Raw genomic sequence first — 26,042 nt, 5'->3', positions numbered from 1 at the left:
ATAAGCAGGTTATTTATATATTTTTAACAAGAATGTGTCCATAGTACACGGATGCCCCACTCCCACTATCATTTTCTATGTTCAGTGGACCGTGAAATTGGGGTCAAAACTTTAATTTGGAATTAAAATTAGAAAGATCATATCATAGGGAACATGTGTACTAAGTTTCAAGTTGATGTAACTTTAACTTCATCAAAAACTACCTTGACCAAAAACTTTAACCTGAACTTTGCACTATCATTTTCTATGTTCAGTGGACCATGAAATTGGGGTCAAAACTATAATTTGGCATTAAAATTAGAAAGATCAGATCATGGGGAACATGTGTATTAAGTTTCAAGTTGATTGGACTTCAGCTTCATCAAAAACTACCTCGACCAAAAACTTTAACCGGACGGACGGACGAACGGAGGCACAGACGGACGCACGGACGAACAGAGGCACAGACCAGAAAACATAATGCCCCTCTACTATCGTAGGTGGGGCATAAAAACAGAATTTCCCTTGGTGGGAATGTTTTCAGTTGTGAACTGATTTTGTGTGCATTTTGGTATGTTCCATGTCTTAAAATGAGGAAAACTGAGGAAAACATTTTGAAATTTGTCTAAACACTGCTCAGATACTATGAAGTAATTTATCATAAATTAGTTATAATTCTGAAAATGCATGAAATATAAGACAAACAAACTAATGGGAACAACTTAAGTTAACTGTAGTGCTACATTTAAATATGAAAAAAAAAAAACAAATGATACTGTGGATTCATTTATTTTTCTTTGATTGAGGGAAAAAAGTATTTTTAAGGATGTCTGCTTGTCATGTTTTGGAATTTTTTGTCAGTCTAATATCTCAAAAACAAGCACATTGACCCCTATATTTTTTTTTTGCTTTTTTAATTCTCCAATTTATTCCCTATCAATACATACTAGTTTTATGAAAAGTTATTTATTTTAAAACTGAGCAGCGAACATCCTTAAGTCTGCATACAAAGCCTATAAAAAAATGGCACTTTAGTACACATTTAAATTAATGATTCACATTTAAATTAATGATTCACATTTAAATTAATGGTTCACATTTAACCACAAAATCCATGAGAATTGGTAATCCACAAATAATAATAAATCCACAGTATATAACGGACTCCTGTAGATTCATAACTCAGATCTGGGTTAAAAAATGACGTTTGTATTGTATAATGTTACAATTTATTTGCAAACTGTAAAACAGTACATAATGACTTATAAATAACAGTGTATATATATATATACATATCCACTAATATAACACATGGTATAAAAATACCAATGAAAGTTCTTAGTCTAGATTACCTTGAAAATTGTTTCTCAGATTATAATGTACAGGCTTTGCTTTGTCAGCTAAGAACAATTACTAAGGTCATCGATTTTCATTATTTTTTTGAGAACATTCACAATTCAATCTTTCTGATCCAAAATTTAAATGCAATTGAGATGTAATTGAAATGTAATTGTCAATTACACACAACTTTTGCTATGTAATTGAAAAAATTCTTAATGACACATTACATTCAATTACTTGAGAAATTGTAATTAGTTATGGTCAATTACAATTACATATTTCAATTACCCCATGTCTATTCTCAGGATAAGAAATAAATTGAAAAGTACATGGTGTTATGTTTCATGGCACAAAATCATTTCAAAAACTTGACAAACAAACAGGAAAAGTACAACACTGTTATTGCTGTTTTATCATTTATAAGTTACTGTGAGGCCTTCAAAACTGAGCACAAGCTTTATACATCTCTCTGATAATTCGGACAAAGCCCCCCTTTCTAAGTGAAATTTTGGCTAGGTGTGGACAACCGAAAGAAGTGATTATCAATATAGATTGTTCAATTTACTACGTCAGAATGTGTCAATGAATTAATTCCAACAGAAATTTATTTGTTAAATATTCCAGTTAAAAATAGTGACCAAAGAATGAACTGTTCTATTTACAGATGTTGAACTTTCAATGGTATCTTTAAACCTTGTGTACAAAGCACATCACAGACAAATCAGCATAAAGCACTTACAATTATTATATAAACACTCACCAATATCATAAATGTTATAATAACAATGTAAATTACTTGTTACAAGTTTCTTTTATGTCATTTTGAAAGAGTTATCTCCCATTTGTGGTATTTACAGTTTTATTGCAAATTTCATATCTCATTTACAAAAATTATTTGTTCAAACTGAAAAATCCACATGAAACACCTAATTTAACCTATACTTCTGCAATAAAAATTTTGAGCTCTGTGAATAAGAACATCTTGTTTTATTCACCTATGGACTGATTCAATTTGTGTGCATGACTTAAAACTTTGTCTGAAAATGGTAAAAATTTGGTCATACTTATACAGAGAAAAATTTGATTAAAATGGCTGAATATTTAGTTATTAATTCTTTAGAAGTTTTCATTTTATTTGCTGAAGATGAATTTTGTATTAATTAACTGAGGTTTTATCTAGCAACATGAACCATGGGTTTATAGGGAATATAAATACATTTAACCTTTAATCTAATAATATTTCTTTTTCATAATTGAACTTTAGTTAGATTATATCAGCATGGTTAAGCCATTTGCATAAAGGTTACAATTTTCTCATAAGGACTAAGCAGAGAGAACCTGCTCTTGCAAAACATGCAAAGGGAAGCTACTCATTTCAAATCAAAGGGAGATAAGAACTGAAAACAAGGGAGATAATAATTGAATGCAAAGCTAGAGGACCAACCACTTCAAATTTACAGTTATGAAATATATATATTGTTTTAAGGTGTTTCTCAAATCATACAGAGGAGAGAGCATGAATGCAGTTTAATGTCATTGTCATTGATCAACAGTTGTTTTTCTCCAATCTGATTGTTGTATGAAACTTAATATTTCATCAACAAACCAGCTTTCTTTATAGCTTTTAACATATTTATATTTCAAGAGTACAATGGATCAGACATTAAATTATTTAAATTATTGCTATTTCAGGAAATATTCCATACATTTATGCTATCTAATTTTAAATTTCTACTTTTTAATTTTAGAGAAACTTATTTTCTCATAATTTTTGCAATATTTATTTTAACAACCAATTTGGAGCAACAATTGTTATTAATGAACAAAATAACAGAACAAGTAATACATAAACACATATCATTTGTGATTTTTCTATTCCAAAAAAATAAACAATTTGTTTTACTCCCAAATTATAATGAATAAATAGTATGTCTATTCATTAGTAGTCTCTGAAAAAAATTTTCAAGTAATTTTGAAAGCATGCTCATTTTTACTTGATGAAAATAGAAAAGTATCACATCACCTGAGAAGCAAAAGCGGAACAAGGTTTTCATAATGTCAATTTTAAATTTCATGATCAAACACAGGGTATATATTACAGTTAAATGAAGTACAAGAAAATGTTCACTCTTCTCAGGTATTCTTAAATTACAAATGGTAATAAATCTTGAAAATACACTCATTATACTTTGGAAAATACAAATGTACCACACTTCCTAAAATATCCATATCTACACAACACTAATTAACATGAGTCAAAAAAATGAATGATGATAGACAGGTTGAATTATTTGTGTCTAAGCACATTGGAATACATTATATATCAATTGAATATATTGACAGACGCTGCATAGAACAATTGCACATCTTGGGCATAGAAAATTGTCAGAAGAATTTCACATTGCAGGTACTTTACAAAAAAAAATCCAAAATTTAATGGTCATGTCTGTGATTTACATCTTACAAAATATTCATTCAGGCATCAAATGTAAAAACATAACATGCTATGATTCACCATCTGTAAGGAGATGCTGTATGACAGTTTTTAGGAAATCATTCAAGAAAATTGATTTTACTCTTATGTACTTTATGTATAAATGTCATGAGTTACTCCCCTTACTGAAATGAAGAATTTGTAACTGGTTCCTGTTTTAAAAATTGGTTGATTGGTTATCCTTTGCTTAACAGGCAAATATTCACTAAGGTTTACCAAAATGGGTAGGAAATTTAAAACAGATACTTTGTTCCTTATCATGTAAAAATATGATTGTGTAAATTTTGTAATTACTAAATCAGAGCACTACTGATCGAACTGAAATACAATTTATTATAATAAGGATCCAGCACTGCTTTGAACTAGAATTTCATTTTCATAAGATTAATGAAACATATCATATCACAAGTTTAAACATAATAACTTTCAGGTCATGGTTATAAAGAATTGACAGTATTTCTTTAAACTTATAACCTGGTCTGGATAAATTCTATCTAGGGAGGCTTAATTTATTTCTCCTATCAGCTGTTTTTTTTAAATACAAATTAAAACCTCACATTTTCTGTATGGGGAATCAATTTCTATTATTTCTGGATTTCTTGGTTAACGATATTCATACAAAGTAAACAAATAATTAAGATAGGCTATCTAACATTTTTTTAAAGCAATATCAAATTTCAAAATAAGATGGGATTGATGAGATTTGTATTTCTAGTAAAGAACATGAAGACATATAAAATGTTGTTAATAACCAATATTTTAAGAAATTTGTAAAATATATTATGCACAAATTATAAAAAGTTATGATCTTATTATACAAGTAACATTTCAGAACTTTTTATAAATGTAAATGTTTATTTAACTATTAATTTATACAACTCCTAACGATGACTAATAAAAAACAAATAATATAAATATTCAGAGTCAAATATTTTGTCATGTTTTCTAACGCATTGAGAAATGCATGCACAAAAAATATAGATAGTCATGAAGTGATCCCACTTGTACCTAATAAGTAAGATTATTTTCAGAGACTACAAACTAAGTGAAAGATAGTAGACAAAGAAAGCCATTGTGTATCAATGGAATATGCAAAAAATAGTTCTATTTTGAATAAAGGCATAAATTTTACAGGAATAACCCAACAAAATCTATCAGTCCAATGGGAACAGAGATTGGAATATTTGAATAAAGTAACTCATAAACTGGCCAAAAAACTGCATAAATTAAATTATAAATAACAATTTCTATCATTAATATCCTTCTTCTGTTTCTTCTGGATTCATCAGTTCTAAATCAGGTGCATTGAACAATTCCTGGCAAACTTCTGTATTCTGACGAACAAATAAAGTGATTCCAGCTTTATATGCAGCAGGTATCGTTATATGTGATGTTAGCTGTGCTCTATACCGAGGTCCTTGGTGTGACAGTGCAGTACAAGCCTCTCTTAAAACATTTACAACCTGACCTATCAAATTATAAACAATTTAATTATTATTGGTTATTATGATAAAATTGAGAATGGAAATGGGGAATGTGCCAAAAAGACAACAACCCGACCATAGAAAAAAAACAACAGCAGAAGGTCACCAACAGGTCTTCAATGTAGCGAGAAATTCCCGCACCCGGAGGCGTCCTTCAACTGGCCCCTAAACAAATATATACTAGTTCAGTGATAATGAACGCCATACTAATTTCCAAATTGTACACAAGAAACTAAAATTAAAATAATACAAGACTAGCAAAGGCCAGAGGCCAAAAATGCGCCTGAGCAATTCACAACTATTAACATAACTACTCAATTAAAAAGAAATAAATTAACAATTATAGTTTGTAATTGTAATTGTATAGAGTATTTTATTTTTTTAAATTTTTTATAGTGTATACTGTTTTTTTATATATTTTATATTTCAACCAGATGCTCCGCAGGGCGTAGCTTTATACGACCGCAGAGGTTGAACCCTGAACGGTTGGGGAAAGTATGGACACAACATTCAAGCTGGATTCAGCTCTAAATTTGGATTGTGATTAAATAGTTGACACAGCATAGGTTTCTGACACAGAATGAATGTGTTCTAATGAACTTAAAATTTTTGTTTTCTCTTAGAGCAATTCACTATGCTGTTGAATATTAATCCTCTCAAAAAAATGTTTGAAGAAATTTTCTTTTTTATTTATGAAATTTCAAATGAGAACCAGATGCTCCGCAGGGCGTAGCTTTATACGACCGCAGAGGTTGAACCCTGAACGGTTAGGGCAAGTATGGACACAACATTCAAGCTGGATTCAGCTCTAAATTTGGATTGTGATTAAATAGTTGACACAGCATAGGTTTCTGACACAGAATGAATGTGTTCTAATGAACTTAAATTTTTTGTTTCTCTTAGAGCAATTCACTATGCTGTTGAATATTAATCCTCTCAAAAAAATGTTTGAAGAAATTTTCTTTTTTATTTATGAAATTTCAAATGAGAAAAATTGAACCCAATTTTTTTAATCACATCCCCCTTTCCCTTATTCCAAAACTAATCTCAATTAAAATTTCTAATGGAGTTTGCAACAATAACTACTCATTTAAATACATCATAAAATATTAAGATGTAAAAAAACTGCTTGTTATCACTGAATGGTAAAGATTATTTTAATTTATCAGTTGGTAGTAAAAAGTGAATATACATTGTATATTGTATATAACAAAGATTTAAGTTGATTCTGGACAAAGAAAGATAACTCCAATTAAAAAAAAATCTTGCTATTGCACAATATTTTGCAATTAGATATTTCTTGCTTACTATTCTGGACAAAGAAAGATAACTCTAATTAAAAAAAATTTGCTATTTCACAATATTGTGCAATTAGATATTTCTTGCCATTGAGCAATACTGTGCAATTGAAAAGACTTGCTATTGCACAATACTTAATATAATAATTTTAGATCCTGATTTGGACCAACTTGAAAACTGGGCCCCTAATAAAAAATCTAAGTACATTTTTGGATTCAGCATATCAAAGAACCCCAAGATTTCAATTTTTGTTAAAATCAGACTAAGTTTAATTTTGGACCCTTTGGACTTTAGTGTAGACCAATTTGAAAACAGGACCAAAAATGAAGAATCTACATACACAGTTAGATTTGGTATATCAAAGAACCCCATTTATTCAATTTTTGATGAAGTCAAACAAAGTTTAATTTTGGACCCCGATTTGGACCAACTTGAAAACTGGGCCAATAATCAAGAATCTAAGTACATTTTTAGATTCAGCATATCAAAGAACCTAACTGATTCATTTTTTGTCAAAATCAAACTAAGTTTAATTTTGGACCCTTTGGACCTTAATGTAGACCAATTTGAAAACGGGACCAAAAGTTAAGAATCTACATACACAGTCATGACAGTTAGATTTGGTATATCAAAGAACCCCATTTATTCAATTTTGATGAAATCAAACAAAGTTTAATTTTGGACCCTTTGGGCCCCTTATTCTGTTGGGACCAAAACTCCCAAAATCAATACCAACCTTCCTTTTATGGTCATAAACCTTGTGTTTAAATTTCATAGATTTCTATTTACTTATACTAACGTTATGGTGCGAAAACCAAGAAAAATGCTTATTTGGGTCCCTTTTTGGCCCCTAATTCCTAAACTGTTGGGACCTAAACTCCCAAAATCAATACCAATCTTCCTTTTGTAGTCATTAACATTGTGTTTAAATTTCATTGATTTCTATTTACTTAAACTAAAGTTATTGTGCGAAAACCAAGAATAATGCTTATTTGGGCCCTTTTTTGGCCCCTAATTCCTAAACTGTTAGAACCAAAACTCCCAAAATCAATCCCAACCTTCCTTTTGTGGTCATAAACCTTGTGTCAAAATTTCATAGATTTCTATTTACTTAAACTTAAGTTATTGTGCGAAAACCAAGAAAATGCTTATTTGGGCCCTTTTTGGCCCCTAATTCCTAAAATTATGGGACCAAAACTCCCAAAATCAATACCAACCTTCCTTTTGTGGTCATAAACCTTGTGTTAAAATTTCATAGATTTCCATTCACTTTTACTAAAGTTAGAGTGCGAAAACTAAAAGTATTCGGACGACGACGACGACGACGCCAACGTGATAGCAATATACGACGAAAATTTTTTCAAATTTTGCGGTCGTATAAAAAGCTTACATTCAACTTCATGAATATTCCTTGTAGTGGCAGGTACCTAACTCTTAAACAGGAACTGATTACCCTTCCAGAGCACCTGAGTGACATTCAAGTTCATTTAGGGGGTTCATGTTTCCCAATATTTAGTTTCTGTGTATTAATTTGGCAAATATTGTGTGTTTGTTATTTTCTTTTGACCATTGCAGCATCCTGTCATTCTTTAAAATTTCAATGAAGGTTTCTGATTGCCTCCCCCCTTTTTAAATCTTCTTCACCCTTTTAGAAGCCCAAAGTATACCCAAACATTTTTTTTTTTATCAACCTATATTATCGCTAACAAACCTAAAACATTCATTGTCTGCCATCGATCATCACTTTTCTTCAGGAATTCATTGAGTGGAGCCCAGTCCCGGAATCTGTTTACAACATCTTGTCTCCGTATCAATAAGACAGAATCACTTGTCAACTGTTCCATTATTATCTCCTCTGGAACAATCTCCAATGGATTTGTCAAGTGGACACCTATAATTAAAACACAGGTTAATCAAACTCAGTTATTCATAAAATAAATTCTAAAGAAGCAAGAGCTTAAAAATAATGTGGCAGTATTATTTTTTTCAAGAAAATTCTCTCCTTGAGGAAATTATATTCAAGTCTGCAATCATTTTTCATAAATCAAAGAGCTGAAGAGCTCTGAGGGGAAAGACGGCCATTGTTTCTAATTTTTTTTTGGGGGGGGTATCTTTTGATAGTCTTCATACAAAGAATGAACAAAAGAACAGGTAGAACATGTAGAAAGTTTGACAATATTGCAATCAATTGTTGTTTTATGTTATTTCATTTCCTTAGTTAAAAATCCATCATGGAGTCAATTTGGACCAATGGGAGAGATCTGTACCTTCTCAATCAAAACATTTGATAAAAGTTGAAAGTTTATAGTTATCTAATATTCAACTGAATTCTATAATTTAACAACTACTACAATGTTTTTCAAAATTTTATTTGTGTACCACTGAACTGCAGGTTAGGGCCATTCTCCTTTTTTTGTGACAGTACTCTTAAGATTTTTATTTTTTTTCTCAAGTGAGGACTGAAAAATCTATTCAGTTTTAAATTTCCATTGATAAAGTTCTCAGTTATAACTCTCATCATAGAGATACATGTACTTATAAAAACCAATATGATTGATATAAGCTGTGTGAAGCTTGTTTCCAGATCCTACATTTTGATATATTAAGAGATAAATAAAGAGCTGCTGAACCAACGCCTCTTATGTTTTGTGCTGGTAGAGTTCCCTTAAGTGGATACCAGATGGTATGCAGGGTTGTCAGATAAAAAAATCAAATACCGCTACATTGACAACAACACTTAAGTAAACTGCATCTTTTATTGTCGACATGTTTCACCGATTAGATCGGCTTCATCAGGACCCTTTTTTTTTTTCTTTCTTTTTTTTGCCAAAACCTATATTTTTATTACAACAAAACGTATGTCCTGCCTTAACACTCATATGTCCATTGTTGACGTTGCTATGGGATACTCTATATCATTATGTAATGTTGAACAGAATATGAATCAAACATAGTACAATGCAAATGAAGTTACTAAATTTAGAGTTAATCTATAATTTTTCGAATTGTCTTTAACTCTAAAATGGTTGTAAACTATTATAACAGTAAGTGTATAAATAAAATGTGTTTTTAAATAGAAATTAAATTTGTGTAACATAAAAGTGCAATGTCAGTGTACAGTTTTATAAAGTTTCTTCCTAATTTGGACAACACTTATAGGGCACACCCCTACCACTTCGACTGGGTTCCCTTTGGCCGGAGGTACTACTTCCAATCGCGTCGGGAATGCCGTAAAGTGGTTTACTGTCGCAAAATTTCTTGGCAATGTTGGTTGAACTGGAAATGGTGGTGGGAAGGATTTATGTTCTTTGTATCTTACTTCTTTTAACTTTAATTTCCTGCAGGTTTTAAATAGTACTAGAAATCTATCTTGGCTGTTTTGTGTCATCTCCATTTACTTTTGAAAGATCCTTTTTAAGGTTTCACACTAAAATAATTTTACATTTAATTTTCTGATGGCACAGAATGATGGTACATATAAATCTTGATATATTGTCCGTCCTGTTGTAGGAATGTAGTCCTCTGTTTGTTCTTCATATAAGTTTCCTTTTGTTTGGTGGTTTCTTGGCAGTAATTGATGGTATCAGTTGTTTGTTGGCTTCTTGGAATTCTTCGTTTTTGCTTGGTTTAGAGATGGCCGTGGGGTCGGCGCTGTGTGGTATAGGCAGATCCGTGGATGCAGGGGTTCAGATGGAATATCAAAAGATAAATAAAGAGCTGCTGAACCAACGCCTCTTATGTTTTGTGCTGGTAGAGTTCCCTTAAGTGGATACCAGATGGTATGCAGGGTTGTCAGATAAAAAAATCAAATGAAGCCGATCTAATCGGCGAAACATGTCGACAATAAAAGATGCAGTTTACTTAAGTGTTGTTGTCAATGTAGCGGATTTTGATATATTGTAAATTTCATGAATAAATAGGTTTAAACTACAACATGCAACATTTTAATTTTCGTATATTTTTTTTACCATTACAATGATCATGTTGGTACACAAAATTTTGTTTAAATGGAAGACTACTTATCATATACACATTTCAAGTGTTCAGATACATTAACTTTTATTTTAGTGGATAATAACTCATCAATTGAGGTGCTTCTGTATTGGAGAAAGATTCTCAAAACAGACTTTTACACAATGAATGAAAAAGCCGTTTCTCTCTCCAATCTTATGTATCCCCATTAGCATTGTTTACCACGAAATTTGCAAGTTGAATGACCTACAAATTAAAGCACTTCATGTTGATGTTTGAATCATCTACCGCAAACATAATTATGTTTAAATTAAACAAATACCGATTTTTAATTAGTACACGAATTTTGAGAATGGTTTTAATAATCAGTAAACGGGATATCCCTGCTTCTACGTAGTGTGGCATTCCAACAATAACGTCACTACCATGTAGCCTTGAAGGTTGGATATATTTATAAAATTTCGTAATACTGATTTTTCCGGATTGTAAAAGAAACGTAAACAGTGTAAGGTAGAGCTGAAGATGCGATGATTTCACGAGAAACGAAATAGATATGTGTTAAAAAGTGTTTTAAGTCAATCTTTTCATATGTGTGTCTCCTTTTTTGGGGGGTTTTCCAAACAATAAAAACAAATAGATTGACGCAAGAGCTTGGCACTCTGGCCAACCACATAGGGAATAGGCTATTTGCCAAATCCCATCAAATAACCCTGTTATTAGAGATCCCTTTTAAGTTGTCTCCCTTATGAGGGACATTAATTTTTTTTACAATGGGGAGCTAGCAGAAAGAGCAAATTTACCTGTGCGTAATGTGAGTAGTCTTTAAGGTTTTCAAATCTTTTAATTACATTAATTTGTTAATAAGCTAAATAATTTTGTCATCAGAATTTGCTTTTCGTGAAAAATTAGTTGAGCCGCTGATACATCACTTTCAATTTGCTATGCTTTGTATTGGCAAAAGCCCATTTTGTCCGGTGTGGAACCAGTCTACGATTCACAAAGGGTGTAATTCGTTTAAAAAGTGGGTAATAATATAATCAAATCGGTAATTGGCAAATGGACTATTGGCGGCTCAAAGCCGTCTTTCCCCAAAAAATGTTAGTTTATTTCATCTTTTCTTCGAAAAATTCAAGAGTTTAAAATGAATTTGTCTGCTTTTTTGTTGTTGTTAAACAGTACATTGGGTATTTTGTAAGGCAATTTTTTTATTGATGGAAGAAACCAGATTATCAAGAGAGAACAATCAACTTTTTGCAAGAAAATTTGAAATCCTTGTCCATTAAGGGGGTAGACCTTGGTTCAGGGAGATAACTCTTTAAATCAGTTAAGTGTTTGTAAAATTCAAGTTTTGTCAATGAATTTTAAGCATTTACCTGAAACAGATTGGAAATAATCTATGTATCCAAGAAGCTTACCGGTAGAACATATTTATGAAAATGGTTGACACAAACGTACTGATGATTTTAAGAGTTATTTCCCTTAACCTAGGTCTACCTCCATTAAAATCAGTTGAATATTTGACAAAAGTCGGGTTCAAACTCACAACCTCAGTGTTGTCAGGCTAGTCAAACTAGACAGATTACTTAGACATTAAGGTCCCCTTAAATAAAATTTAGCCTAACCATAAGGTACAAACCTTTAGAACTAACACCATAAACCATTTGGTGATGCCAAGCATCAGGGATTGTCCATCCTGGCTTAACTCCCCTTTGTAGATTAAGTGTAGCTAATGGCACAGCCCCTGAGAAAACAAATCAAATCGTTCAGTATAAATAATTCAAAAAATCTATTGAACGCTCTTATTCTTTCAGACTGCAAATTGAAATAAATTTTATTTTCACAATTATTGTAGGTGTCCAAAAATGTTATTATGACAAGAAAGTGATATGTCAATATATCACTAGACAATTAATTAATTCAAAAACTTTAAGAGTTGATAACATAAGTTTAGGCTCTTTCAACATTACTGACTGTCTATTAACTATTAGTATTCATAATTTATTAAAAGCAATTCAAGATAACTTTATAATAGGTTTGTAAATTAACCTTGAGGAAACATTTTTCTTAAAGGTTTTAATTTTTTCCCCCTGCAATAGAATTGATGTATAAATTGTTGGCTAGTCCAGACATTTCAAACATGAATTTGCCATTTAACTAAAAAATAAAATAAAAATAATTTAATATTATTATTTTTCATGATGCAAGTCAATCAATTTCATTTAGTTTTTAATTTATTAAATTTGAACCAACCTTTCCTCATCCAATATCCCAACCATTTCAATAGTTGTACTTTTCTAGCCGGATAGAAGTGGAAGAATCGACCCTTTATTGTACCTTTAGTCAGCTTTGTTATCCCATCTATTAAAGAATCTGCAGTTGTCCCTGTAAATAAATAGACATAGTCGTGTTGAATTTCTTGTGTTTTACACTCATCAGTAACACTTTAAAATCACATCGACTTAATTCAACAAACCATTTAAATTTTCACGTTTCCATTCATTTTTGATAAACAATATGTTACATGAAACAGTACATAGGCAAACCTTTTCACACATTTTTATGCCCCACCTACGATAGTAGAGTTTTTGGTCAAGGTAGTTCTTGATGAATTTGAAGTCTAATCTACTTGAAACTTAGTACATGTACACATGTTCCCTATGATATGATCTTTCTAAATTTAATGCCAAATTAGATTTTTGACCCCAATTTCACGGTCCACTGATCAAAGAAATGATAGTGCAAGTTTCAGGTTAAAATTTTTTATTTAAGTTTTTGGTCAAGGTAGTTTTTAATGAAGTTGAAGTCCAAACAACTTGAAACTTATTACACATGTTCCCTATGATATGATCATTCTAATTTCAATGCCAAATTAAACTTTTACCCAAATTTCACTGTCCACTGATTCAGTGGCACTGAACATAGAAATTGGTAATGCGAGTGGGGCATCTGTGTACTGTGGACACATTCTTGTTAACTTGGCTTTGAACACAAACTTTTTACTAAAACATTTACAAGTTATAATAAAGATTTCACTGTTTATTTAAATAAATTGTATAATATAAGACTGAGAAACAGGCAGTACTTGTACACATTAAAAAATGTCTTCCTAGAGAACACGTCATTTTAAATCCTAGTCAACCAGTATTTGTCCTTACTCCTAAATGAGCATGCTTAGTGAAAAAGTAGCAAAGAACAATTCTTAAGCGTTTGTTTTGACCTACCAGGGGATTAACTAACTCCAGCATTAGAGGCGAGCACACTACAAGATAGGCAAGGTGGTTACCACAAAAAGATGTTGAACATATATATAGACAAGAACTGTTTAGTGTCTTTAAATATCAGCTGTATTTGTTAGAGGGTAGGAAACAAGCGAGCTACTACACCTGTTTCGAGCCGAGTACAAATACAGCTGATATTTAAAGACACTAAACAGTTATTGTCTTTAAATATCAGCTGTATTTGTATATTATTTGTGTTTTGAAAGACACAAAAACAAATGTTTTGCATTTATTTTCGATTTGAAATCCCTTGAGGCCCGTGTAGTAATACGATACAGTAATCACACATTCAGCATGTTCAGCTGAAGACGGGTTCACAAAAAAAGAATCCCGAATGGTCAACAATAATACATTGCTCAAAACGAATAATTATCTATTTTAACATGACAACTAACTTCAACAGGAAAAACAAATAACAAAACATTGTCCAATTTGAAACAGGAGTGTACGAGTTGTCCTACGCTTAAGACTCAATATTCATTAAACATGCATGCTGAAATTGACATGGTTGTTTTTTTTACACAATCATACGCATTAAAGTTTTGAAATCGATAGTTGTCATTGTAGAAAAGACTGTCGTTCATGTGTGTATGTTATCAGAAAATTGGTGTGATTCTTATTGTTCTAAAGAAATGTTTGAAAACAAACAGAACATGTAAAAGTAATCATAAATTTGCAATTAGTTAATCATTGGAATGCAACTGCAATACACATTCTGAGGTCACACAGGTTCATACAATACTCTGTCCGGCAGTGGGTGGAGCTTTAAAGCGATATCTGTATAGTATACAGATACAGCATAGCAATATCTGTAGGGCTGTATCTGTTTAGTAGAACACCCAATTGCAGGATAAAGCTTTTGATTTAGTTGAACAACAATTATTTGTTGTCAGACAACTATTATAAAGTGATTACACATCAAAAACAGTAATACTGTGCATTCATTTTTTTGTAGGTACTAATTTTCGTGGATTGAATATTTTTTTTGTGGATATTTGATTTCAGTGTCTTGTCAAATTCATACATGATATACCAGCTTATATAAAATTTGTAATTCATTAAACATTTAAATTTCTGGTTGACCTGTGGCTACAACATTCATGAATAAATTGGTATTCTAAAAAATGATACCAGAAATGAATTCACATTTTATGGTGTCACTATTATACTAAATCTTACCTGCATTGTATCTAGAGAAAAGATAATATGGTACTGGTGCAGCTTCCATTCTTAGGTTTGTAGTCACCTTTTTACATACTTCTTCTTTGTCAACTTGATAATCAAAAGCTTTCTGATAAACAAATAGAAAATGAAAAATGTAATTAAACTTTTAAAAAAAATATTCTATAGATGAGTTTACACAGCAGCGATAAAAAAATCTCCAAAAAGAGAAAATCATATTAAGAGAAAACTTTCAATGAGTTTTTTCATGATTTGTTTCCATATTCAAATGTTTTTTGTCATGCAATTTGCTTAACTGAGTTCGTGTTAAGACAATAAACACTTCCAGGAGACACAAAAATGGAGCTTTACAATCCAAAGCAAAATATTTCATGTACATGTTAATTCAGAAGTTGGTTTAGGAAGGTTTAGATAGACCGTCATTTTTTTTAAAGAAAATAGTGTGTTAAACCTGGTGTTATAGTACAGATAGCTCAACCTCCCACTTGTATTTATACATTGTTTTTAAGTATAGCCTACCAATATATTAAGAACAGCTGTAGGACCACAAGCAGACGTTCCAATCTGTTTGACCTGTAAAACATATGCCTCATATTCGTTCCAGATCATCACTTTATCCACATCTGATCCTCTATGGCCTTTACGTCTTCTACGTTCATACTTAGGAAGAGTCTGGAAAAAAGCAAAGAATAAGGCATAACAGAAATATATCTTAAAATTGGTCTTTTTGTTTAAGAAAATACTGGCAATATGTACATGGAAATAGTTATCAATGTCACAATAAATGTTCTGTGTATTTTTTGTTCATTGTATTGGCTTTATAAGATTTTGATTTTAATTTTGCATGTTTTTGTTGTTAACACTGTTGATGAGGATCTAGTAGAAGGTCCAAGTAGTGACCTTACTCACAGAGAGATGGAAAGAAATATTCTACCTCTCTATAGAAATCCTTGTATCATGAATCAATGATATACTACCTATCTATTAGAAAGCCATTCATTACACAGTAATGATTGCACCCATGTTCTACGATGCTGTAGTCATGGTAGTGATGAAACAATATGTTATGTATCATTGTGTACAATGATATTAAACTAAATAATTGACAATAATTTAATTTTGGATGTAACGCGTCTGCTGATTGGCTGACGTTATTTTGTAATGAGCCCATAGACATAATTTGGTCATGTGACCGTGACGTCATCAACGTTTTTTTATGGTTTTCTACGGTTTAAAATGGAATTTAGAATTAAATTATAAGAAATGACTGTAATATTTTTTCTGTCTATTCGAAATAACATAAAAAATGTGGTGCACACTGTTAAATAACCCGCTATGTGCGTTATTCAGTGTGCACCAAATTTGTTATGTTATTTCTTCATAGACAGAAAAAATATTACAGTCATTCCTTAAATAACTATAAGACTAAACTAACATTAACTTTAGTTCTGGGTCCATGACAAGGTTCTTCTTCCACCACCTGTAGACTGTTATCACTGGTAGATAAAAACGAATCTAAGCTGTCTATTTCTTCATATATTGGGTCTTCACAACTTTCCCTGTAATTAGATGATAGAAATATATTTATAAAACAAGTAATATTCATAAAAAGAGGCATAACTCTTCAAAAAAATTTTGTCAGACAGGAGATGATGGCTGTTGCTTAGCTTTTTTTATATGTGTGTGTATATAGTGATTTAATATGTTTTCTTTTCAATTTTGTTATAAACATGAAACAATGTATTGGTGAACTTCTGTGTTCAAAATAATGTGACCTTTCAAATAACTTATAAGACTCAGATAAGCCAAAAGATGTAAAACTGGCATAGAAACTAAAGAATTTGTGACATAGTTCGAATCAATTAATCTGTCATTTACAAGGTTATAAATCTAGTAAGTTGTCAGTTCAAAGTTTGTTCAATGGTAAAAAAAATATATACATGTTCATATGTTAAACCAGGTGCTCCGCAGGGCGCAGCTTTATACGACCGCAGAGGTCGATCCCTGAACAGTTGGGGCAGGTATGGACAAAACATTTACGCGTGATACAGCTCTGAATTTGGATTGTGATCAAATTTTTGATATTATATGGGTTTTTTACACAAAACAAATGTCAAGATTTTACAAATCAATTAAAGATTTCTTCTTCAAACTTATTTAAATCTAAAATTAAATAGTTGACACAGCATAGGTTTCTGACACAGAATGAATGTGGTCTAATGAACTTAAAAATTTTTTTGCCATTGAGCAATTCACTATGCTGTTGAATATCAATCCTGTCAAAAAAATGTTTGAAGAAATTTTCTTTTTATTTATGAAATCTGAAATGAGCACAAGTATGGACACAACTTTTAAGCTAAAAATATTTTAGATAAGATAAGGAAAAAAAAACTTCATCAGCAACATTTTATATTGGCAAATTTCCAACGAAGTTATTTACATAAAGTTATTGGCAAATAAAAATAGAAAATGACATCATAGTCATGTCTGGCAAATGTCCAACATACATTATCTAAAAACATTTTAGATAAGATAAGGAAAAAAAGCTTCATCAGCAACATTTTATATTGGCAAATTTCCAATGAAGTTATTTACATAAAGTTATTGGCAAATAAAAATAGAAAATGACATCATAGTCATGTCTGGCAAATTTCCAACATATATTATCAACTACTATTCTATACAAAGAAGATAACTCCAATTGAAAATTAATTGCTATTGCACAATATTGTGCAATTAGATATTTCTTGCTATTGTGCAATACTGTGCAATTGAAAATTTCTTGCTATTGCACAATACTTGATATGGAATCCTGATTTGGACCAACTTGAAAACTGGGCCCATAATCAAAAATCAAAGTACATGTTTAGATAAAGCATATCAAATAAGCCCAATAATTTAATTTTTGTTAAAATCAAACTTAGTTTAATTTTGGACCCTTTGGACCTTAATGTAGACCAATTTGAAAACTGGACCAAAAATTAAGAATCTACATACACAGTAAGATTTGGCATATCAAAGAACCCATTTATTCAATTTTTGATGAAATCAAACAAAGTTTAATTTTGGACCCCCATTTGGACCAACTTGAAAACTAGGCCAATAATTAACCAGATGCTCCGCAGGGCGCAGCTTTATACGACTGCAGAGGTTGAACCCTGAACGGTTGGGGCAAGTATGGACACAACATTCAAGCTGGATTCAGCTCTAAATTTGGATTGTGATTAAATAGTTGACACAGCATAGGTTTCTGACACAGAATGAATGTGGTCTAATGAACTTAAAAAAAAATGTTTGTCTTTGAGCAATTCACTATGCTGTTGAATATTAATCCTCTCAAAAAAATGTTTGAAGAAATTTTCTTTTTATTTATGAAATCTGAAATGAAAAAAATTGACCCTCCAATTTTTTTTTCACATCCCCCTTTCCCTTATTTCAAAACTGATCTCAATTCAAATTTCTAATGAAGTTTGCAACAATAACTACTCATTTAAATACAGTCGACTCTCGTTATGTCGAAGTCAGCCGGACCAGAGAAATATTTCGAGATACACGTAGTTCGACTCAAACGAACACCGGAAGTTCGACAATCTAAGGGACACAACTCTTGCTTAGCTTGGTAAAGCTAAAATAAATCCGGGTGAATATGGCAAGGGGATCGATATTCTAGTATCAGATCGATGTATTTGTATGTCACAGTCTTTTATTGTTATGATGACATTATTTTTATTTATTCAATTCTTTCAATTAAAAAAAAATCCTATGGCTTTTCCAAGAGAGTAATTTCCAATTGATAGTTTCTTTATTCAGGTCGGTTATAGCTGACAAACATTGTTTATTCTCGATTACAAGAGATTTAAGAAAATTTTGATTTCTATTCATTATGTTTTATCTCAGTCTTTCTTTTCAAAAGAAAATATAACAAGATTAAAGATGCCGTTTGAGTAGTTTTTAGGTGATCATCAATGGAAGCCATAATCCTCACTTTATACACACCCAAGCTCATTAGCGTAAATCACAAATAAATTGTTTTGTAAACATTTTAAATACTTTTTCATGAACATTAACAATGTATCACCAATTATTTGTCAAAATTCTATAAAAGATAATCTTAGGTAAACACTCATGAAAATAGCATGTCATAAATCAATACAGTGGTCAGTGACCGGAAATTTAATTACACGTGTATTGTCAGATTAACTATTCAATCCATTTAAATCCCGGAGGTCATGTTTTGACATATGTGTATTTGTTCGAGATAAAAAATTAATTTTGAATGCTTTTGTTAACCTTGGGACCGTAAATTTAGTTCGACTCAACCGAAATTTCGACTCATCCAATTTCGACTCATCAGGAGTCGAATTACATACTTTTGTATGGAATAAAGTTCGGGACCACGTGAAAAGTTCGACTCATCCGAAATTTCGAGTCAACCGAGTTCGAGACAACGAGAGTTAACTGTACATCATAAAATATTAAAATGTAAAAAAAAGTGCTTGTTATCACTGAATGGTAAAGATTGTTTTAATCTATCAGTTGGTAGTAAAAGTGAATATACATTGTATATTGTATAAAACAATGATTTAAGTTGATTCAACTACTATTCTGGACAAAGAAAGATAACTCCAATTGAAATCCAATTGGAATTTCTTGCTATTGCACAATATTGTGCAATTAGATATTTCTTGCTATTGTGCAATACTGTGCAATTGAAAATATTTGCTATTGCACAATACTGTGCAATTGAAGATTTCTTGCTATTGCACAATACTGTGCAATTGAAGATTTCTTGCTATTGCTGAATACTGTGCAATTGAAAATTTCTTGCTATTGCACAATACTTAATATAATAATTTTGGATCCTGATTTGGACCAACTTGAAAACTGGGCCCATAATCAACAATCTAAGTACATGTTTAGATTCAGCATATCAAAGAGGCCCAAGAATCAATTTTTGTTAAAATCAAACTTAGTTTAATTTTGGACCCTTTGGACGTTAATGTAAACCAATTTTAAAACGGGACCAAAAATTAAGAATCTACATACACCATTGTACACAGTTAGATTTGGCATATCAAAGAACCCCAATTATTCAATTTTTGATGAAATCAAACAAAGTTTAATTTTGGACCCCGATTTGGACCAACTTGAAAACTGGGCCAATAATAAAAAATCTAAGTACATTTTTAGATTCAGCATATCAAAGAACCCCAAGGATTCAATTTTTGTTAAAATCAAACTAAGTTTAATTTTGGACCCTTTGGACCTTAATGTAGACCAATTTGAAAACGGGACCAAAAATTAAGAATCTACATACACAGTTAGATTCGGCACATCAAAGAACCCCAATTATTCAATTTTTGATAAAATCAAACAAAGTTTAAATCTGGACCCTTTGGGCCCTTTATTCCTAAACTGTTGGGACCAAAACTCCCAAAATCAATACCAACCTTCCTTTTATGGTCATAAACCTTGTGTTTAAATTTCATAGATTTCTATTTACTTATACTAAAGTTATGGTGCGAAAACCAAGAAAAATGCTTATTTGGGTCCCTTTTTGGCCCCTAATTCCTAAACTGTTGGGACCAAAACTCCCAAAATCAATACCAACCTTCCTTTTGTGGTCATAAACATTGTGTTTAAATTTCATTGATTTCTATTTACTTAAACTAAAGTTATTGTGCGAAAACCAAGAATAATGCTTATTTGGGCCTTTTTTTGGCCCCTAATTCCTAAACTGTTGGAACCAAAACTCCCAAAATCAATCCCAACCTTTCTTTTGTGGTCATAAACCTTATGTCAAAATTTCATAGATTTCTATTTACTTAAACTAAAGTTATAGTGCGAAAACCAAGAAAATGCTTATTTGGGCCCTTTTTGGCCCCTAATTCCTAAAATGTTGGGACTAAAACTCCCAAAATCAATCCCAACCTTCCTTTTGTGGTCATAAACCTTGTGTTAAAATTTCATAGATTTCTATTCACTTTTACTAAAGTTAGAGTGCGAAAACTAAAAGTATTCGGACGACGACGCCGACGCCGACGCCAACGTGATAGCAATATACGACGAAAAATTTTTCAAATTTTGCGGTCGTATAAAAACATTACTCACTCTGATGATTCTTCAAGCCTAGAGGGAAGGTGCATAATCACAGCATTTTGCAGTGTATGAGTTAAATTCTCTAAATCTTCTACACCCATACAATCTGAGCAATCATTATTCGTCTGCTGAGCAGATGAGGCAAGACCAGGTGTATCACGACAGAAATGATGGAGTGCATTTTCTTCCTCCTCAGAAGATGCAGATAACGATCGATTGTCACGATCCAGAGAAAGTTTACAGAATATCTTTTCTTGTTTATTACTCTCAGAGTTCTGAAAATTAGCAATGGGTACTTTTTCATGTTTATAAATAACCCGAAGCAAATAATTGTCATCGTCCGGCTGATCACAATGAGGATCGTATACCTCCATATTGCTGTCAATATAATCAAAAGGATAACAACGACCTTCAAGGTTTAGATTATTAGTAGGCCCGCCTTCTGCGCCAACAAGGTGATTACTTGCTCCTAAATTGGAATCAGTATCAAGATATTCTTCTGCATAACTGCCAAGTGGCGGCATTGCATAATCTCTATCACTGTTTCCGGCATAATGATTGTTTGCCTCTGAAGACGGAAGATCAGAGTCTATAAATTCCTGATAGTCAGTTTCAGGTGTATACACGTAGGACGAGTCTGAACCTATGACACCACCTTTTTCACTTTCACTTCCAGCACCACTACTCAACCTAGCAATTCTATGGGCAGCATGATTAACACTATCAAAGTTTGGTCTTTGAACTGAAGGACTATTTTGCTCAACATGCTCAAGGATTTTCAGCTTCAAGTGATCAGGATTTACATTATGACTAGGAGGATTCTGAGGACAAGAAGGATCAAAAGACTGTTCGACCTCATCACAGTTCAAAAGCACCTTATCTTTTGCTTTATTAACTCCATATCCTTCGTCTTCTTCATCAGTTGATGGAGACGAACTACGAGAACTAGACTGAAATAAAAGTCGACTGGCTTTAGATGGGAAATCTGTTTCTATATAATCCCCTACTTCTTCTAAACTATCAATACTAGGATTTCTATAGAGAGGTAGAATATTTCTTTCCATCTCTCTGTGATCTACAGAACTACTAGGACCTGCTATTGCACCCTCTTCAACAGTGTTTACTTGTTCATGGTCTATATTTTCCTGTGACATACTTCTGGTAATATTATTTTCTATGACTGATCCATTCATTTTCCCCTCTGAGCTTGAGACTGATGAATGTCCAGTATCACTGTCCTCAGGAACAGCTAAGGGTGCTACCCTCAATAATGTTAAATCTGGTTGAGAGTTAGGCAAATTTTGTGCATGACCATTTTCTCTATTTACTGGTACCGTTACAGGTTTCATATATTGAGCTAATGATAACTTTTCTGTACCATCCTCACTAACCAAGTTATTTCCATACAGTTTCAAACTTTGGTTATTAATTGATTTCATTTTACGGTCATTATTATCACAGTTCCCTTCAAGTGTTGTGATTTTATCAGATGATTTAACATTATCATCAGAACTTTCCTCTGAACTAGAACACAATTCAGGATATATGTATCTTTTGTGTGATTTCTTATTCCCTTTTCCATTTCTTTCTTTCATTTTATTTTCCTTTCTTTGTTTTACCATTCTACTCCAGGACATAGACTTTGGACGCACTGCTGGACTTTTTGGGCTTGTCTTGGTCTCATTTGAAAAGTGCTGCACATCTCCGTTAACAGTCTTGCTACATGCACATGCTTCAGGCTTAACTGGGCTTGAATCTGGAGAACTGTTAAATCCATTTAAGGTGACATCAGATCCACCATTTTGGATTTTTCTTGTTTGCCTCTTGGAAGAAGTACCAGATTCTTGATCATTCCTATTCTGTGCAGCCCCATTTTCCATAGCATCCAACCCATTCATATTTTTACAATAACAACTGTCCCTATTTTGGCGATTATCAATATTAGCCTGCGATAAAACAAACGAATTAATGTCTTTCTTTCCCATATCATTGTTTTTAATAATTTTTCCCTTTTGTATAATTCCACTTTTATCACAGCTTGTCAGACCGTTTGAGGACAAGACATGTAAAACAGCACCACTGAAAACAGGCATCTCATCTTCATCTCGTTCCACAAAGTTAATCTTTTTCTCAACAGCTTTGAGATGCTTATGTTTCTCCTTTCGGTTTTTATCCATCTATACAATTTTTCATTTCACCTAAAAAAGAAATGATGAAATATTATTTAGCACACTTTTGCATTGTTCTAAATACTTGCTGGTCAACCTTTGTACATGTATAACATTGCTTATGGTGGCCTTAGCAAATCATCCCTAAACTTTGAAGTAGGACAGGACAAGACATTTTTACTTTAGATTAGGTCAAGAAGTAAATTTTAGACAGAATACATTGTATAATTGAACATTATGCCATACATTTTCTGTATAGTACATATCAATCTTTTTTTTTAATTGAAACACTAACATCTCTTTGAACATGTTGAAATACATTTGTCTTTGATGTCACAAATAAATCATAAAGTTGATTTGAATTAATGAACTCTGTTCTGAGGGCTGTTTCTGGTTAATTTACTTTCTTGAGCATCAGGATCCATTGAACACATGTGGCTACCTTAGCTAACTTCTATTGATATTAGCCAGCACATTGTTATCCAGCTTTACAAATTACATGTACATGTATGTATGTGCTATCTGTTTTCCTAGTTCAAATTTAATCACGATCCTGTTGCAGACTTTTTATGATGTGCTTTACTTATACAACATATATGTATGACTAGATACTGTAAACAAAGATGGAAAGGGTGTGTGTGTGTGTGTGCCATAAAACTGGTTCAATTCCACCATATTTTTTGCATGTTCAAGACCAAATTATCTGGACTATGTCATTTGTATGTGATGTTTTCTTGTTTGTTTTTATGTATACATGTATAACCTTAGAAAAAAATGGTCACATGTAGTTCAAAAGCTCACTACTTAATACAATAAACATTTGGGTTTTGAGTTAATTGTAAAAAAAAATGTCATTAAAAAGTTGGGTCTGAGGTTGGTGTATCCATATATACAGTTACAAGTAAAACCTGATTAGGTATGATTTTAATCATAATAAATATTCTATTATATTTATTTTAAGAATATATGTTACAATTTACAAATTTCAAGTTATTCACAGGAGTTCTGCAGATATAATAATTTTAAGCAAAATCAACAGGATGGGGGGGGGGGGGGGAGATAATTTAATGCCCTTTCGTCAATTTCGAATATCTTAGATGCAGCTTAATTGAGATCTTGATGGTAATACTACCTCAGTTGATGGTGAAGACAAACACAGATTGTCATTTTAGTCAGATATTGTTACATTAATCCATTAAAATGCATGTAAAAAATGCAGTTAACAACACATGCGTTTGACATATAAATTTTATAGGTAGAAATTGTAGAAAAAGTTGCAATCACGATCTTTGTAAACAAATGAGTAATAGATATATATTCTGTATGTAAGTAGTATTCAGGCTATATTATGACAAAGTTTTAATTCAAAAACCTTGCTGTACATGTAGGACAATTTAATTTAATTTCTTCAAACGCTTGATCAATCTTAAAGTTTATGCTGGGTCATAAAGATATAAAATAATACCTAGAATGACCAACAGTAAACCCCTTTCTTACAAGTGTGTGATCATGATGTATACATTAATAGCAGCAACAGCAGATCTGAGGAGGCACTTTAAATCCACTACATCACATATTCAGGATGAATGTTACGATCTTTGATGGGATATGCATTATATATTTGCCACTGAATGTTTAACTAGCAACACATGATAAATAAAAAAAACTTTAATCTGCATGATCTACAGATGTCTTCAGTCTTATGAGTATCTAAGAACAAAAAGGACTATTACACGTTGCTAACTCACATATACATCTTATGTTGGTGAACGTAATGATGGACATATGTATAATGCAGTCTTCACGCTGAACTGCTAAATATACAGGCCCACAGCTCAATTTTTGAAAATTTTTAGTTTGATTCTGTTGGTCTGTAGGTCTGATTTTTACAGGCCCGAGAGCAATTTTACCAGCCTGGGCTGCCCCTCGGCATGAAGACTGATAATGTAGTACAGCTTGCACACCTCGTCGAGTTATAGACTCTGGCAGTATTTATCTTTAACTTTGATTGCACAAATGTCAGGTAATGTTTTCTAAGTTACATTTTCTGATGTCTTATTTGTCATTACTCATTGAAATATTATGATCTTCATCTTTCAATTACAGGAAAGACTCTGGTGCCAGAGTGTGGAATATCTTGGAATGGATTGATAAAAAAATTTACATGTATCATGTGTATTGTGACTATTGACATGATTGTCATAATATAAATATGATCAAGTTTGTAAATATGTGTTTGGGAAATAATCCTTAACATTGTTGTACATGTGATATATGTCCCTAGGGCAGTCTACCAACGCAACTAAAGGCTTAAAGAGTTAACCAAAACAAATGATAGAAAATTCATATGATCATGAAAAAAAAATACATAACCTATTTTGACACAGGCCCTTCTATAGTATATTAACATTTTGAAACAGGACATAATTACACACTTTTCATATGTTGTCACTACAAGTTTTGAGCTGTTTACTGCCTTGAACTGGACAAAACTACCCAAAATAGCATTTTTCTGGAAAATATATATTATTTATCATGACCTACATAAGACAGGATATTGATGAGAGGGAATGGTTTGTTTATTTTATACAATGATCATTTAACCCTTTCACTTATCAAATTTGATTCATACATAACATAAGTTACCCTAATAACGTAGTGTTTTTCTAGGGGAACTTTAAAATTGCTCATCCTCCTTCCGCCATTACGATTAGCATTCATTCGGACTTCTTTTTAGTTTTCGTCT

At 31.9% G+C, this 26,042-nt stretch overlaps 1 protein-coding gene across 2 annotated transcripts; it reads right to left on the bottom strand.

Annotated features, from left to right (window-relative positions):
* Window positions 1–1,191: 1,191 nt before the first annotated feature.
* LOC143079949 (uncharacterized) lies at window positions 1,192–26,042 on the bottom strand. Of its 2 annotated transcripts, none has more exons than XM_076255576.1 (9): window positions 25,943–26,042; window positions 21,141–23,326; window positions 16,465–16,588; window positions 15,549–15,701; window positions 15,027–15,138; window positions 12,820–12,951; window positions 12,206–12,310; window positions 8,309–8,488; window positions 1,192–5,282 (listed from the first exon to the last, which is right to left on the bottom strand). In XM_076255576.1, exons 2-9 carry the CDS (start codon window positions 23,303–23,305, stop codon window positions 5,068–5,070), a joined length of 3,186 nt encoding a protein of 1,061 aa, XP_076111691.1. In that variant the 5' UTR covers window positions 23,306–23,326; window positions 25,943–26,042; the 3' UTR covers window positions 1,192–5,067. The 2 variants fall into 2 exon arrangements, with proteins under 2 accessions (XP_076111691.1, XP_076111692.1); XM_076255577.1 differs by having other exon boundaries at window positions 25,929–26,014.

The sequence above is a fragment of the Mytilus galloprovincialis genome, chromosome 6 (assembly GCF_965363235.1).
Source record: "Mytilus galloprovincialis chromosome 6, xbMytGall1.hap1.1, whole genome shotgun sequence".
Taxonomy (NCBI): domain Eukaryota; kingdom Metazoa; phylum Mollusca; class Bivalvia; order Mytilida; family Mytilidae; genus Mytilus; species Mytilus galloprovincialis.
Note: the sequence above shows the minus strand (reverse complement) of the source record. Positions and strands in the feature narration are given on the sequence as shown.

What these genes read in the sequence shown, in the direction of transcription:
- LOC143079949 (XM_076255576.1), bottom strand. Translation starts at nt 23,305, where the DNA reads ATGGATAAAAACCGAAAGGAGAAACATAAGCATCTCAAAGCTGTTGAG. An exon ending in AGGCTTGAAGAATCATCAGA is followed by an intron (nt 16,589 to 21,140) that starts GTGAGTAATGTT and finishes ATCTAATTACAG; the next exon opens with GGAAAGTTGTGAAGACCCAA. An exon ending in TTTCTCTAGATACAATGCAG is followed by an intron (nt 12,952 to 15,026) that starts GTAAGATTTAGT and finishes ATTTATTTACAG; the next exon opens with GGACAACTGCAGATTCTTTA.